At 54.5% G+C, this 626-nt stretch overlaps 1 protein-coding gene across 1 annotated transcript in view; it reads right to left on the minus strand.

Annotated features, from left to right (window-relative positions):
- The window catches only part of HELLS (helicase, lymphoid-specific), a 22,941-nt gene extending 22,723 nt beyond the window's left edge, over positions 1 to 218 (minus strand). The window contains 1 exon segment of the mRNA XM_008643726.2: positions 106 to 218. Within this exon segment, the coding sequence (XP_008641948.2) occupies positions 106 to 218 (113 nt within the window).
- Positions 219 to 626: the final 408 nt, after the last annotated feature.

The following is a 626-nucleotide window of genomic DNA, read 5'->3' on the forward strand; positions in this document are numbered from 1 at the left end:
CCCGGGGAGCTGGGGGAGTCGCTCTCCCTGCAGCTGCTTATGGAAAGACTAGATGCGGCACTTGTTGCCATGGGCTAGCTGCCAGGGTGGTTGGTATTCAGTCACAGGTTGGACTCGATGATCCCAGAGGTCTTTTCCAGCTTGATGGATTCTGCGGTTCTGTCCCGCTCCCCTCTGCCGGTGCCCGTCGCTGCAGCGGCACCTGGAGAGCGGGACATGGCACGGGCTCGTCGGCTCCAGAAAGGGCTTGAGGACTTCTCTGGACACTGCTGCCTGTGCCACGAGAGGGCAGCGGAACGCTGGAAACCCGGACAGGAGTGCATGTGCCCCAGCCGACGGAAAACCCTCTTTCCAAAAACAGGCACTACGTTAAAATAAGTATTTCCAGTGTTCAGAGCACAATCACTTTCGCTCCACCTAAATAACACACAACCTGTCAAAATACCAGGGCTTATCGCCTCAGATGCGGTGCTAGTGATTGTCTACGCCTGTTTGTCAAACGAATCACTATTTTAAACCTGCTCCACACATATGCCGACCTGTGCCAGGAGGAGACCCGGAAAGGGGGAGGAAAGAAGAAGGAGAAGGACAAACAAATCTAGTAATAACTGAGGTGGATGGCATTC

Source organism: Corvus brachyrhynchos, unplaced genomic scaffold (genome assembly GCF_000691975.1).
Source record: "Corvus brachyrhynchos isolate BGI_N302 unplaced genomic scaffold, ASM69197v1 scaffold61, whole genome shotgun sequence".
In the NCBI taxonomy this organism is placed as follows: Eukaryota; Metazoa; Chordata; class Aves; order Passeriformes; family Corvidae; genus Corvus; species Corvus brachyrhynchos.